Source organism: Diabrotica virgifera, chromosome 8, assembly GCF_917563875.1.
Source record: "Diabrotica virgifera virgifera chromosome 8, PGI_DIABVI_V3a".
Lineage (NCBI taxonomy): Eukaryota > Metazoa > Arthropoda > Insecta > Coleoptera > Chrysomelidae > Diabrotica > Diabrotica virgifera.
In genome coordinates this window covers 10,166,876-10,181,638 of record NC_065450.1, presented here as the reverse complement: position 1 = coordinate 10,181,638, position 14,763 = coordinate 10,166,876, and the positions used below count along the sequence as shown (strand labels likewise).

General features: G+C 35.1%; 1 protein-coding gene across 1 annotated transcript; it reads right to left on the bottom strand.

Moving 5' to 3' along the window:
* Window positions 1-391: 391 nt before the first annotated feature.
* LOC126889437 (E3 ubiquitin-protein ligase BRE1A-like) lies at window positions 392-1,453 on the bottom strand. Its single transcript, XM_050657739.1, has one exon. The coding sequence runs from the start codon at window positions 1,451-1,453 to the stop codon at window positions 392-394; it is 1,062 nt and encodes a 353-aa protein (XP_050513696.1).
* Window positions 1,454-14,763: the final 13,310 nt, after the last annotated feature.

The window sequence follows — 14,763 nt, the reverse complement described above, 5'->3', positions numbered from 1 at the left end:
TCACTTCCTCCGCCATTTCCCTTCCTCCTCCCAGTTCCAGTGATATTCCTTGATTTCTGGTCTGTCTGATCCTTTTTATGTCGATGGATTTTCTTCCTGTGAGGTTACTTTTCACTTCTGTCATAAGGTCCGCAAATGATTTTTCCTTGTTTTTGCTGATAAGTACTACTCCACATTGTTCTCTAGGCTTGGTGTTAATGTTTGCCCACCCTCTTCTGGATTTTTTGCCTAGGAGCGTGATCGTCACACCCCTTCCTCTTGCTGCCCACTCCAGGATTCTCCTCGATGTCTCAACTCCTAGTGATGTTGGCGTGTGGATTCCCACTCTTTCTCTTCCTAGCTCCTCCATCTTCTGTACCAGTTTCCTGCATGTCTTGAGGAACTTCACCGACTAGAGTTCTTCCTTCTTGTTTGGGATAAGTTTGAATCCATATTTCTCCTTGTCAATCCACGTTCCATCTACATGGGCAGACATCGTGACTCTCACAGTTCCCAGGCCTCCATCCTCATCTACCTCCGCTGGAACACCTGGTAGGTCAGGAAACATACCTTTCACCGTTTCCATGGCTTTTTTGTCCTCGTCGTTGTTGGTAACAAATACTGCCACGTCTGCTGCTATATCAGAGATGTCCCCCTCTTTCACGTCAGTTCTTTGGAAGACTTCCTCCGGCCAGTCCTCATTTAAGAACTCTGTTATTTCCTCGTACTCGCATATTTCCATTTTTTCCGTGATGGCGTCCACCCTCCTTTTAATGGCTTCTGGGTTCTCTAGGTCCACTTGAACACCCATTGACGCCATTTTCTTGACTTTCAAGGGCTCCATGTTCGTCTGCACACCTCTGGATGTCGTGCAAATAGACTTCCTTGGAACCTCTTCTTTCTTCTTGCTTTCCTCCAGTTCCTCGGTATAATCGAACAACCGGTTTCTCAGGTTGTCGACCTCCTGCTTTATGGCAACCCTTGTATTTGGCACCTCAACCATGAGTTTTTCAAGGGCCGCTACACTATCCTGGAGGCGTTCCAACTTTGTTCTTGAATTACAGTTGGGTGTTTGCTCCTCTTCCTCCGATTCATCATCGGAACTGCTGTCAGAGCTGCTCGATTCCCCTTCTTCCCTTGCGTTTTCTTTCCTTTGACTCTTCGCTTTATTTTTTTCGTCCTTCTGTCTGTTCTCTTCTCCCTCTTTTTCTCTTCCTATTCTCTTTCTTTCTTCTTCTCTCTTGGTTTGCAGTTCCTCTCTTACTTCCCTTGTTTCCCTCTTACCTTCTCTTTCTTTTCCCTTGCTTCTGTTTGCGCTGGTTCTAGATCCGGGGTCTTCCTTTTCTTCCACTTCTCTTCTCCATCTTTTCTCCCCTTGATTCTCGTCCCTTTCTTTTTCCCCGCCTCTTCTGTTTTCTTTTTCGCCCCCGCTGCTCTCTCTTCCGCCTTTTTTGTTTTTCTTTTTTTGTCCCATCTTCCTTCCCACGAGTTGGGTCGTGTTGATCTGTCCAGTGGGGCAGTGCGCCCTTGCCCCGCCAAGGCTGTTTTCCCCTCGGGTTCGCCATCTCCCTTAGGCATCGCTTGTAGCCCACTACGTTACCCCTGGGCCATGCACCCCTTCGGCACGATGGTGTTATCTTATTAATCTAGAGTCAAAAATGCTTAAAAATGAAAGACAAAAATTTTATGCGATAAAATAATCGTTGATCTACCCAAAACGGACGCGTATGACCCGTACTAGAAATTTGCATTTAATGAAATCGATTTATCTCTGAAATATAAATAAACGTACCAGTTTTCAGGTTTCTAAATAGTTTTTTTTTTAATTTTTTTTGGAAATTCAAAAAAAGAAAAATTTTCAAATCTATTTTTCTAGAAAACGGTGTATCCTATCAACCTAAAACAAGAGTACCTTTTAGTTGTAGAATATCTCACAATTTAATAATAAAGAGTCAAAAATGCTTAAAAAATAAAGGTAAAAAAGTTATGCGATAAAATAATTGTTGCCCTACCCAAAACGGACACCTATGACCGGTACTAAAAATTCGCAATGCATGTAGTCGATTTGTCTCTGGAAGATAAACATGTGTACCAATATTCGTGTTTCTCAATAAAAGCGTTCTGGAGTTATTTAAGAAAAACTACTTACAAGACGCCATCTTCAAAGAGCTCTAACTCCTTTAGAAGGCATTTTTGGACTAGGTGAATTGGGTTAAAATATCTTAAAATTATCTGAGGAATCTCCTGTATTCCTTTGTCGGTAGAGTTTCTGGATACCCTGTACATACATCTCTGCTTCTAAAACATATGTATTAACCACTTAAATTCAATACATAATAGAGCTCTCCGCATTTGTATAGGAGTTTTCCGATCTAGTCCCGTAGAGAACCTATATTGTGAAGCAAATGAACCCCCTCTTTGGATTAGACGGGAGCAGCAACTGCTCTCCTACGAAGTGTCTGTTTCTTTTAATCCCTCTATCCCTCTAACCCAGTATACCTTCTTTTTGTATCATCCCAGAATAAACTTCATGATCACTTTGAATTTTCTTTGTTAAAACCCGTTCAACTAATTTTGGCGCAGCTACTTGATTACATTTCTATATCACAAATAATTCCACTTCTCCCAACCCCACATCCTCCTTGGTCTATAGCCATTCCTCATATATTAACACACCACTCTCTCAAGATATGATAAATTTACCTCTCCGACGGAACTCATTAGAAACAGTTTTCAAGAAATGATCTTTACAAAGAAATACGACCTAGTTCTGTATACTGACGCTTCAAAAAATGATACAGTGGTAAGCTGTTCTGTTACAATGTCACATAATCTTACCACAGCATCCCTTATCCCCTCCCTTTTTAGCGTTTATACTGCCGAATTATTCAGCATACTTCAAGCTATCAAAAACATTTCACCATCAAATAAGCAACTTGCTATATTATGCACAGACACTCTAGCCTCAATCCAGTCAATACAAAATATATTCACTGATCATCCTATCGTCCAAAAGATTCATTACCATTACCAACTTATCCTCCCACAAAATATAACAGTTAATCTGAGCTGGCTACCATCTGACATTGGAATAAAAGGCAATGAGCATGCAGATCACCATGCCAAGATTGCCTCAAAATCATCTGTTCCCGCCGATAATATTCAAATCAGCAAGTATTTAAAAGCTCACATTAAAATAGGAACAAGACCCGATGGCAACAACACTGGGACACCAACTGCTCAGCTTTACATAAAATTCAACCGTAAATCGACAGTCCTCCTATTTTTGGACCTACAAGTTTTTCTAGACAGATCTTGTCGTGGCCGACAATATTCGAAAGTCTTCATTCGCGGTAACGATGCTGGACAAGTCCAGGACTAGTTACGAATTCTCTTATCATAGGCGCCCATACACAAAGGCAGGGGGGGGCCGTGGCCCCCCTAGCTTTTCGGGAAAGAACAAAAATTAAATTTATATTGCATAAACGTATTTTTGTCAAAAAATTATTGGATAATTTTGAGAGATAAATTGGAAACAACATATTTATTAATAAAAAAATTCACATATTGGGTAATTAATAGTTTAACAGAAAATCTGTGTGTCTGCGACAGCGGTCTATATGGAATGTGCATAATACATATTTCGCACAGTCACGGTATGCTATTAACGAAAACATTGAAAGAGATTAGAAACGTGGGAACATAATATATACTGTTATCGACACCCAAAATTACAAATTAAATGAATCATTCATAATACTGCAAAGAAAATCATATCAGCAAGAAATCCGATCTCTGACCGATAATCACTAATGAATGAGCCATTTATCTTTAAGAACTGGCACTATAAAGATAAAGTGTAAAATCTTGTGAAGTGGTTATATTTGTTTTCTATATTAAGTTTTGTGTACACCGAATAGAACTATCTTCATAAGCAGAAATAAATTCATATTGAAAAATAATTTTTAAAATTGATTGAACATAGTTAGTCAAATTTTAGTTTGCAAAAGTATTTTTTTGTAAGTAGATTATTTTAAAATGTACATTATGATGAACAGAACAATTTTATTTCAATAAAAAACAGGTGATCTTTCATGACGAATGAGTGTTATATACAGGGTGTCCCAAAAGTAGCGGAAGGTCGAATAATTCGCGAAATGAAAATCGGATCGATAAACTGAAAAATATGCATTAAATATGTCTCAAAAATCTATGCGATGGCACTAAACAAGTCCACCACTTCAACCCCTGGGTGTGGAGCGGGGGGTAAATTTAAAATCTTAAATGGAACCCCTAATTTTTGTTGCAGATTTGGATTTTCCTTGTAAAAATAGGCAAATTTGATTCGACCCATTTTGCGAATTGTGGATAGAGAGCGCTATAATCGGAAAAAACGATATACCGTGATACCATAGCAAAATTATAGAAACGGTCTAATACCTCGAGAAATATACTTCCAAATGAAAAACTAAAAAACACGTGTTTAATATTTTTCAAAAATCTATAGAATGACACCAAACAGGATTTTTCATTCCACACTCTGGAGGAGGGGGTGAGAGTTAACTTTAAAATCTTAAATAGGAACCCCCGTTTTTTATTGCAGATTGAGTTTTCTCCTCAAAAAATAAGTAACATTTATTCAAAACTTTTTTTAGAATTGTTGACGGATGACGCTATAATCGGAAAATGCGATTTATTTGCGCCATCTATCAACGATTCTAAAAATGTTTGGAAAATGTGACTTATTTTTCATAAGGATTCTAAATCTGCAAAAATAAAGGGGGCTCCTTTTTGAGATTTTAAAGTAAAAACTTGGTTCGACACACTCATGGTTAGTCTACTCGCCAAAGTTGAAGGCAGGGCTTTGCAAGCATTGTATTCTTTTCAAACGGGTTTTAAAGAGAGTTTTGTGGTACCCATGACATTTCCATTTAAAAACTTGGTCTAGTATTTAAATGTATGAATAATTTCTCACAACAGGGTTCAAACTAGGATTTTTAGGTGGTTTAAACTACAGTAGACTCCCTCTATAACGAGAACTGAAATGGTGGACTAATTATCTCGTTATAAGCGGATCTCGTTATATCAAACAACAATAATATGATGCCTTGTTTTGATGCCTCTTACGTAGTTTATTAGGTGTCGATGGTCAACCTGAACAGTAAACAATGAGACTTCGCCGTCATAAATTTTAAATTTCCTATAATATTCAATATCGGTCGATAAACAGGCAAAAGTTTATTACAGGTGGCCGATTTTATTACAGCACTGGCCTCGATAACAAGACAGATGTTGGGCATTTCTATGTACAGGCAGTTGGAGCATTTATTTATTTATGACCATTACAACGCTAAAAACAGGTAAAGACACGTACCTATTCTTCGATTTTAATTTTCCTCGTTGTAACCAAATATGCCTCGTTATAGAGCGTTATAGTTCAATAGGAATTTCATGGGACACCTAATGTACCTCGTTATAAGCGAAACATCGTTATATCCGTGGTCGTTATAGAGAGACTCTACTGTATATATTGTCATCCGAAATATACAAAATGTAATGTCAACATCTTCACGTTTGCGCCCCCCCCCTAAAAATTTTTATACGGGCGCCCTTGTCTCTTATTACTCGAGTTGAACACAAGCGCGGTTCAGAATCAGTTCAGGATTGATTTACACCGCGAACGAATTTAGAACTAGTCCATAATGCTATTCTAACCTAGTTTTTATTTATCCATCTTATTTTGATTAATTTGTTATTTTAATTCAGATTTGCATGAACATTTTACTAGATCAGATCAACCAGATATATGTTTATAGTATGAATAGGCATGGTTTAATGAAATCTTTTATTGTTATAAGTTTTAGTGGCTTTAATAAGCTACGAGACCATATTAAAACATTTTTCAAATATTTTTTCTAAGAAAAAAATGTGTTCTCTTATACTGGTTACTGGTATTGTATAATTGTTATTAATTAAATGGAGTAATTTTTAATATTTCTAATACCTACATATTTTAATATTAACGTACATAAATTATGTATTGTTTATCAATATTATATTAGGGTATCCTCGTCTAATAAAAATTTCATAGATATACCTACCTATGTTATTGTATTCATTTTTTCAAGTAGTATATTTTACATTACATTGGTTATTTTTGTATTACAAATAAAATAAATATTTAATTTTAAAGAGACACACAGTATTTAGTACATATACCTTCATACTAAAAAAATGTTTTATTTATTTATGATCATATTAAACTGTAAAAATTATACATCAAAGTATGTAAAAACGATTTTATTGAAAATCACAATCAATAAATTTCTAAACATTTGAGTTAAACCACATTTTTAAAAACAAATGAAATAAACACAGAATGAAAAGCAAACACCGCTAAAAATAAGCTGTTTAAAGTACAAAACAATATAGAAATGTTTTGAAATTCCTACAGCGCATATTTGGACTCCGAGTTCACTTCAGATCCCAAGGATCGGTTGGACTGGTTCCGAACTCGCAGTTCGGTTACCGCGAACGACAAATCTGACAAAATCCCAGACTAGCAGTTCAGAACTCGATTACCGCGAACGCTCTTTTTTAAAGTGCGCATGCGAAGTAATCCTGGACTAGTACTGGATCGTTACCGCGAACGATACTATTAACAGTCGTTTTGAATCATCGTCATGGAAACCAAGATCGTCGTCATGCTAACTAAGCATATTAAAAGTTTGGTTTTGACAACCTTGTCAAAGAATTAATTTGTGTATATATTTTCGTATTAATTAAATTAATTGATTAAGATTTGGTCATTTTTTAAAGACTCGTAGAAAAAATATTGTTCTTAACTCTTGCAGAAAGTCTCTTTTCCGCACTCGACTGCTTGCCGAACTTTCGCTTCGCGTCGTTCGGCAAACTGCAGTCGCGTTCGGAAAAGTATGACTTTCTGCACTTGTTAGGAAAATAACTATTATAGATCTGGTTAGTATAATTCAAAAATGCAGAGTTGTTTCTAAATTATTTTCCGTAACAGCAATCTTGTTCTTAATAAGGAAATATCCATTAAATTAATTATTAATTCAATGGTTCAACTATTGTTACGTACAATGTAACTTTATGTTAATACAAATAAGTCTGGATCCCGCGTACCAAAAAAAGTTGATTAATAGCAAGCTGAAAATTTGTTAATAGTTTAACGGTGTCTAGTCGGACAAATTTTGATTTATGGGAACACTGGAACAGGGGAAGTTTTAATTGTGGAACACGTTAAAACTTTGAAACGTCAAAATATGAAAACGTCACATGTATTTTGTCGGACAGAACTTCTAATTGATTTGTTACCCAATCATTAAAATCTCATGCAAAAATCGGACTGGTATTTATCACCAACTGGGCATTTTAACTCCGACACGTGGAACATGTTAAATGACAGGAATTATGTTGGTGATAAATAGCGGTCTGATTTTTGCATCAGAGTTTAATGAAAGGGCAACAAATAAATTGGAAGATCTGTCTAACAAACTACATGCGACGTTTTCGTAGTATGACCTTCCAAATTTTTAACCTGTTCCACAGTAAAAACTTCCCTGTTCCAGTGTTCCCGTACATCAAAGTTTGTCCGACTAGACACCGTTAAGCTACTAACAACTGTTCAACTTGCTATTATTCAACTTTTTTTTGGACGCGGTATCCAGGCCTAAAAATAAAAAAACTTACAATAAGTGAGCGGGAAAAATAAAAATTATTATTTTTAAAAAACCAAAAATGTTATGCTACATAAATTAAGTTGCTAACATGTTTAATAAACAGGCTAGCGATTCGTAAGCCGAAGGCTAATTTAGCTCATGCCGCTTACACCAGTGGTAATTATGGGCAAGAATGTGTACTCTGGAGACCCCAACAAAACTTCAACGCAGTGTACCTGGGGCTACTCAGTGTATTCATACCCACATTTAATTAAATGCGTGAGAAAGTTGCGGCTATAACTTGGGTATCGGTAAAGTTTCAGTTTTTTCTCTTCTAATTTACTCAGTTTTTCGCTTTATTGTTGATATTACTATAAATATAACAATACCTGCCTACTTTCATGCTTTAATATAAGTACAATTTCAATATCTGCATCACTATGGGCTTCATTATTATACAGTCGAACCCGCTTATTAGAGTACCGCTTATAGGAATATCCCGGTTTAAGGAATAGAATTTTGTCGTCCCGAGACATTTCCATTTACTCTTTAATAAATTTAACCGCTTATAGGCATACGTTTTAGTAAAAGAATACCGCTTTATCGAATAATTCTAAGTTACTAAAAACTTTTTAAATACAATTTCCCACAAATTTGTATGTTTTTTGGTTTATAGGACCTGTCCATAATATATTTTATTACTTACTTTATTATGGGTACCAATTCTACCTTCCGCCAAAAATTTACCGATCATAAAGTAGGTACCTGCTTTTTCAATCGTGTAAATATTTCTATTGCTCACCTACCACCCACGTCGTTGTCTGTTTAGATTTTTAGAAACAGTTGGAAGTCATAAATACTAATGGAAAAATCTTTCAATATAAAACTGTAATTTTATTTTTCGTCAGAACGAAAATACATTTTTGCGCCACGTAATATTTAAATTAGCTTTTTGTAGCTAGAGTAGTGTGCGCCCCGTTCATTTTTACCGCGTTAGCGGTTTTTTATTCTTGTATTTACAATACGATACAAATTTTTCACCAACAGAATCGCGAGATGATGTTCTCTGTCGAACGTGGGACAAGAGAAATGATCAATGTCAAGTCAATGTTAAATATTTTTATTAAATGCTAACAAGTAGAGCTAAAGAAAAGTTAAGAATCCTAGAAAGGACGATTCTCAGATATATCTTGGGACTAAAGACAACAGAAGACAGAAAATTTGAAAGAATATTGAATTGCCAAATTATACCCTATTCCACGAACATACGCCTGTTTGGGATTATTTCGACAACGAATATTTTACTGTGCAAAATAAGAAGAACGAAAGTAAATTCCAAATTACATTGTTGTTTATTGGAATAATTATTAGCGCCATTTTCTTTCGTACTTCTTGTTGCAAAGTAAAATATTCGTTGTCGAAGTAATCCAAAACAGGCGTATGTTCGTGGAATGGACCATACCTACATACAACTCACTACTATTAGCAACTAGCGAATTAGAAATGAATCGAGAAGACATCATTTTACATATAATATTAAAAGATACAAATAGATTTGTCCAAACTAAAGTTAGAAGAAATGCCAACAGAAAGACTGATTACATCATGTATTTTTCGGATTTTGGGAGTTGACCTAATATTCGAAGAAAGAAAATCGTTACATTCATAATTAATTTAAGGCAGTATAGTCCTGTCGCCAGGGGGGGTACAACGGCCTCGTTAATTCAGATGGACTTACTCAAGTTTTTTTTATGTATTTTGACCCGTAGAACACGAATTTTTTGGGTAACAGTTGATCCGGATGTCGATAAGATTGTTATAGACCAAGAACTTGAGGAATCAAATAACAGCGATTTTTGGCAAAACAAAACAATATTTTGTATTTTTTGGGCCATTTTAAGTAAAAAATATTTCTACAAGTTTTTTCGTAGGATGCACAGTTTTCGAGATAAACGCGGTTGAACTTTAAAAAAATCGAAAAATTGCAATTTTTGAACCCGAATAACTTTTGATTAAAAAATAAAATAGCAAGTCTGCTTACCGCATTTGAAAGTTTAAGTCAAATTATATCGGTTTTGATTATTTGCGTTGGTAAAAATTTATTTTTTTATTGTTTAACAAAGCTATAAACACGTAGGGTTTCCCGTGCTTTTACATGCGTTTTAACGCATGTAACGTAGAAATAGTCTTGATTTCACTAGTACCTATTCTACCTACTCGTTCGATTTTAAATGAGAAATCATAGAAACATCACTCACGCACTAGTTGTTTGTAGCTTTGTTTAACAATAACACAATAAATTTTTAGCAATGCAAATAATCAAAACCGACATAATTTGACTTGAACTTTCAAAGGCGCTAAGCAGAATTGCTATTTTATTTTTTAATCAAAAGTTATTCGGGTTTAAAAATTGCAGTTTTTCGATTTTTTGAAAGTTCAACCGCGTTTATCTCGAAAACTGTGCATCCTACTAAAAAACTTGTAGAAATATTTTTTGCTTAAAATGACCCAAAAAATACAAAATATTGTTTTGTTTTGCCAAAAATCGCTGTTATTTGATTCCTCAAGTTCTTGGTCTATAACAATCTTATCGACATCCGGATCAACTGTTACCCAAAAAATTCGGGTTCTACGGGTCAAAATACATAAAAAAAACTTGGGTAAGTCCATCTGAATTAACGAGGCCGTTGTACCCCCCCTGGCGACAGGACTAGTATTGGCGTTTCCAACATTAGCATGTAGCTTGTAATTTTTTGAGCTGTACATATTGTATTTAAATAATTGTATTTATATCAGACTTATTTTATTTAGGTATATTTACTTACGAAAATTGGTACCGCACTGGAATATTTTGCTTACCTGAAACAATAAAAGTAAATTAATAGGAGATCAACTTTAACAAAAATTTTTCTTAGTATCAAGATAATCTAAATATCAAGATGCGAGACCCAGTGGAAGACTGAAATATAGATGAGAGGATCAGATCAGGAATAACATTAAAAAAGTTTAAACACGCCGTTTAAAAAAAAGGTAACACCGTTTAAAAAACTGAAAAAAGTTGGGGTTTGCTTAGTACAAAATATTTGCAGCGTCATCAATTTTACACATTTTTCCGATTTTTTCAAAGCTACTCGCAATATTATAATCAAATTTGGTGGGTTTAGGGTAGTTATTGTGTATTTTTTGACATACAATGAGGAATTTTATATTCATCATTGGCGCGCATACGGATATCGGTCTGAAATTATAAATAAAAATAAATAATACGCCACTGAAATAATCCAAAACACCATTCTTAAAGTCGTCGTTCAATTTGTGACAAAAAGTCTATCTCCCTTTTATCATACGATGTGCCGTTTTTATTCTACAAATAATAGTTATTTATGTATTAAGATCGAAAAGTGATATATTATAGCGGAGAGCGGTAATTACTCGAAAGCAATAATATCACTTTGCGCTTGTAATACATACAACATTTTTTCAACAATCACTTAATAAAATAAAACTATTTTTAAATCATTAACTTTATTGTAACTATTTTATATCTGTCATTATAATGTCGTAACAATACCTTTCATATCTTTCAGTTTGACTGTTCAATGTGTTTGTATTGTATGGTTGTACGGTTGCTACGGACGACGAGCGTAAAATCAAACTTTACGCGCTAGAGCGATAAAGTGACGGTACTCAGTAAACGTCAATTTTCGTTGACATTGACAAGCGAAAAAGTATTCTTTATCAAGTGATTGTAGAAAAAATATCTTACCGCTTCCAAAGTATTTTAAGCGCTTTTTTGAGCGCAGTCCAGTCCTCTGAATCGCGATTTTCGGCTCTTACTGGAGCCTCATCGGAAAGAACGTAGGCACTGTTCTCCATACCATAACTGACCAGCGCCGAGTGTTTTTCCCACCCGTTGCTCCGAACTGAAGGTATTAGGTGACTAGCGTCATCTGGCAATTGAAAGATGAAGTAGTTTTTATTTTATTTTATAGTCGTATTACTCCGTAGAGTAACCAGGTGCATTTTCCAAGTTGGAACTTTACCAAGCTGCAGACGGGGGATGTGAATTGCATAGTGTAGAATTCCTTCCCTTTGTCTTCACTACAGCATCCATTTGGCTTGCAAATTGTAGAAGCCTTGGAGGTGTCACCAGGGAAACGTACCAATAAGTTTTCAATTGAAAAATCTTTAAGTAATATTTTTAATATTTTCAATATTATAAATTTTGCTATTAGGATTGAAAACTACTTCAACTTATTTTAAGTAAGTTACTATAAATGAATCATATAGATTCGTAAACTCGTAAAAAAATTATAATTTTTTTCTCTTCAATGGTATGTATATTGAAAGCGGTTGGCGCTACAAAAGTTTTTTACTAAGCAAGCCCAAATTATTTTTCAGTTTTTTACCTTTACTAGAGACGGTGTTAAATTGTTTTGAAAAACCCTTTATATTAATATCTATCCGGTGTGAGGTTAGTATATCTAAATATTCTTGTGCCCTAGCATAGCATGCGATTACTTCTAAACATAAGGTTAATGTTAATGAAGTGAATATTCATTAGAATGAAAATAATTACACCAAAAGACAGTTTCTGGAAATTGTTACAGCTGAAGCATCCCAGTGCTCTTAAAAAGAGAAGTGACCTTTTTAGCCCAAGTCAAATTGATCATTCTTTGATTTTTCAGAATTAAATTGTACTTTTGTTTAATTGCTCTTGCCATATGTGTGACCGGGTACACCCTCTTAGTGTGGTTTGTGTTGGCTTCGGATCCAGGCCTTCTACGTACTCGGACTGTGCTTTTTGAAACTCCCATGGCCGGGATATGCCGAGCCTCTGGGCCCAGGTATGTTGTAGCTGATGCTCTCCTGGAAAGTGTATCAGCCCTTTGGTTACCGTAAATGCTCAGATGACCTGGAACTCATACTAGTATAACACTGTTATGTTGCGCCAGTCTATCGAGTTCGTGTCGACGGTCTCACACTAGCCTAGAGTTCATCTTAGGGTTTATAAGAGCCCCAATGGCTGTTTGGTTATCTGTGTATATGTTAATCCGCTGCAGTTCAAAGGCCCTCAAGTTGTTTTCTCTTGCACACTGCAAGATTAAGGGAGTTAACTGCAGTCTTGTTGAGAGTTTCCTCTGTCTCATTCCTCTCGTGAGCAAATATCTACTTAAAAAGGTACTTTAGGCTTGTATCTGGATGTCATATGGTCAGAAATCATGATCGATTCGGCATTGCTAGTTTTATTTATTATGCTAAATTGCCCTGATTTAACTGGCACGATGCTAAGATTTTCTCACAGTCTATAATATTCCATTCTGGCCTCACCTCTGATAATTATATGTAAAGGAGGAAGATCCAGTAGTACCTCCATAGGTTCAGTTAGTGTGCCCCTTATAATCCCTGTGATACTGAGACAAGCAAGTCTTTGCACCTTGCTTAATTTGAAAATAGCACTTTTTTTGCTGTTCCTTTGGCCACCATACGACTGATGTATATTTAATAATTCTGGGTTTTACCACTATGTTATAAATCCAATGTACCATGTTTGGTCCCAAACCCCACATTTTTCCATAAGTGCATCTGGCTACCATTAATGTAGTTATCCGTCCTATCTGCTGATTCCAAGTAAGTTTTGGGTCTAATATTATCCCGAGATACTTTACTTCACTCACCAGATTTAACCTTTAACTACACGCGCTGGCGTATTCTGTACGCCAGATATAAGAATTCTAATGCAAATATATTTAAGAATTTAATTTTTGACCTTGTTTATCTCTCTAACCTATCACTGGAATGTGCTTTACAATTTGGTTTTAGTTGCGTTTTAATAGACGTTCTGGGAAGATCGTAATTTACAGTTTAGTATTTGTTGTTTCCGGTGGTGGACAATATACGCGACGACGATTATATTAATATAAGTCGTAATATAAGTACATATTTTCAATTGTTGTTTAGTCATTATGGCACAAAATATATTTTTCTTTATAAACAATACTTTTTTCTCCTGTAAAAAATCACATTTCAATCACATTTCAAAAAAAAATCTTTTAGTAATTCTATTTATCATGGAATCCAGTTATTCCATGATTCCAGTTATAAATCCCAATTGGCTTACTGAGAAGGAACTCCAAGTATTCACTGATGCCGAATAAGGTTCATAACAAACAACTAAGTGTATTTAAAAAAAAAATAATAAACAAATCCGCTGTTTTTAAGTGTATTCCTTTGTGGCGTATAAAGTACGCCACGCGTGTAGTTATGTTATAACTTGATGCGCGGGTAGTTAAAGGTTAAATAAGTACCATTTAGAATTAGACTTAGAGGACTCAATCCCTCTAATTTCCACTTTTTGGCAAATTTAATAATTTTTTATTTTTGAGGACTGATATTAAGTCCTACATTAGAAGTACATTCTGTAACTACGGTCAGCGCTTGTTGCATTTTATCTGTGACTCTACAATTAAATTTTCCGTGGGATAAAATGACTGTATAGATCATCCGCATAGCCTAGGGCATGATTGCCTATCGTTGCCCGGTCTAGCTATCAGGCCATCCATGACCATATTCTAGAAGAGAAGAGATAAAACTCCCCCTGCGGGCAATCTCTGGCTACCTGAGCTGACACTGTATCCCCCAATAACGTAGCGTATACCACACGGCTCCTTAGAATGCAGTCTATCCATCTACAGCTTTTTTATCTATTCCTTTTAGATGGATCGCCCTTAAAAATATGCTTAATTTTCATGAAAAATTTAACAATTTTATAGACAAAGCTTACAAGAATCATAAATAAAAACAGTAACAAATACAATTTACTAAAATTGTACAAATCGTCAAAATAAATAAAACATAATAAAGTGAAATAAAAATCAGTACCAATCTTTGCAAATTGCGTAATCTACCTTAAGAAATTTAATAAGTTATGCTGCTGCATATGACACTCAAATAGATTAAGAATCTACTTATACATACGAATACTGTAATTTCTTAGTTATTGGTTAAGAAACTCTGCTATCGAATAATATGGTCTTTCAGATAAATAGGCTTTTGTCATTTTACGGAACTTGGGGAAAGATGTTGCAGATTTAAGTTGTAG